We start from the raw sequence: 2,220 nt of genomic DNA on the forward strand, positions 1-2,220 counted from the left end.
GTAAGTAAATATTGATGTATTACATCGTCTGTATGATGTAGACAGGTAAGTAAATATTGATGTATTACATCGTCTGTATGATGTAGACAGGTAAGTACACATTGATGTATTACATCCCCTGTATGATGTAGACAGGTAAGTAAATAATGATGTATTACATCCCTTGTATGATGTAGACAGGTAAGTAAATATTGATGTATTACATCGTCTGTATGATGTAGACAGGTAAGTAAATATTGATGTATTACATCGTCTGTATGATGTAGACAGGTAAGTACATATTGATGTATTACATACCCTTAGTGACAAGATAATCTATTGAAGTTTTATACACCTGTTATTAGTGACAAGATAATCTATTGAAGTTTTATACAACTGTTATTAGTGACAAGATAATATATTTCTAGTAATAACCATACAAACCTAATTGAAATAGCAAGGTTTATGGACAAATAAAAGGTATAATTGTGTATTCAATGTTTTCTTCAAGCCCAGGAATAGAATACATTTCACACAAGTAGCTATAAAAAAATTTGCATCTATTACGATAGCAACACTTTCATCACTTGGATTCAGTTTTTCTAGTACCTGAACTAATAATACCGAAAATATTACCTTCAACAATGCAAAAGACACATCTCCTAAAGAAAAACTCTATTACGTAAAGATTTCTCTCTCAATCTCTGCTGTTAAATATGAAATCTTATGTACATCCTTAATGATCATCCACCTTATAAAATAGCTAATACTTAACAAATGTGAGACCACCATTCTTGAACTTAATTAGAAAAAAAAAAGCTGTAGCAGAGACACCTACATTGTATACTGGTGAAAGAGGCATTTAAAACCAACTGACATGTAAAGTGTAACTTTCTTTTCAACAACAAAAACAGGAATTAATTACTTAAAAAATTTTCCAAAATAACATCCCACAGCAAAATTTTGAAAATCACATTATTTTGTAAGCACAAATTAAATACTATTTATAAAGTTTATGTTAAATATTTATACACTGACAGAAGAAAAAAAGGGAGGATGTGAGTGACACCTTTAGCCTATTATTCCTCAAACACTTAAAAAAAAGTATGATATTAACGTTACCTGTTGATTGTTTTTCCGGAAGTTATTTGTACAAAAGCGATCAAAGAACGTCTGAACCAGTTGAAGACCCCACGAAGCTCAAAAACCTCTCCAACTAAAAGATACAGTGGTTCTGCAATAGAATCTTTCTTGTCTTCTTTACTGCAATGAAAAGAAATTTAACTTCCAAGTAATAAGTAAACGAATCTTGTATGTAAAAAAAAGACTTATTCAGAGTTCTGAAAATGTAGGCTTATTGTGAGCATCTAATATATATTAAATACTGTTTAGATTTTAATTCATTTGTATTTAGTCACTTGAATCTTCTAATCTATCAGTGTGAAAAAAATAATAATTCAGTTTGATGTTATAAACTGATTCCCAGTTTGCCCCTGAAGTAGAAAGGTCCACCTTTTCGAAAGTGCTCGGGTTATAGGGTTTTTATTCATTTCTGTATCTTTGAAGTTTGTACTTTTAACACTGCTTTAATAACAGGGTATGTAATACATCAATATTTACTTACCTGTCTACATCATAAAGGGTATGTAATACATCATTATTTACTTACCTGTCTACATCATACAGGGGATGTAATACATCATTATTTACTTACCCGTCTACATCATACAGGGTATGTAATACATCAATATGTACTTACCTGTCTACATCATACAGGGGATGTAATACATCATTATTTACTTACCCGTCTACATCATACAGGGGATGTAATACATCATTATTTACTTACCCGTCTACATCATACATTGAAGTTTTATACAACTGTTATTAGATTATCTTGTCACTAATAACAGTTGTATAAAACTTCGATAGATTATCTTGCCAATAATAACAGTTGTATAAAACCTCGATAGATTATCTTGTCACTAATAACAGTTGTATAAAACTTCAATAGATTATTTTGTCATTAATAACAGTTGTATAAAACTTTGATAGATTATCTTGTCACTAATAACAGTTGTATAAAACTTCGATAGATTATCTTATTACTAATAACAGTTGTATAAAACTTCGATAGATTATCTTGTCACTAATAACAGTTGTATAAAACTTCAATAGATTATTTTGTCATTAATAACAGTTGTATAAAACTTTGATAGATTATCTTGTCACTAATAACAG

At 29.5% G+C, this 2,220-nt stretch overlaps 1 protein-coding gene across 1 annotated transcript in view; it reads right to left on the reverse strand.

Annotated features, from left to right (window-relative positions):
- The window catches only part of LOC106473053 (sorting nexin-25-like), a 38,127-nt gene that overhangs the window by 5,539 nt on the left and 30,368 nt on the right, over positions 1–2,220 (reverse strand). Inside the window, exon 20 of the mRNA XM_022401572.1 lies at positions 1,102–1,242. Within this exon, the coding sequence (XP_022257280.1) occupies positions 1,102–1,242 (141 nt within the window). The remainder of the gene's footprint in view (positions 1–1,101; positions 1,243–2,220) is intronic.

This window comes from Limulus polyphemus, unplaced genomic scaffold (assembly GCF_000517525.1).
Source record: "Limulus polyphemus unplaced genomic scaffold, Limulus_polyphemus-2.1.2 Scaffold5850, whole genome shotgun sequence".
NCBI lineage: Eukaryota > Metazoa > Arthropoda > Merostomata > Xiphosura > Limulidae > Limulus > Limulus polyphemus.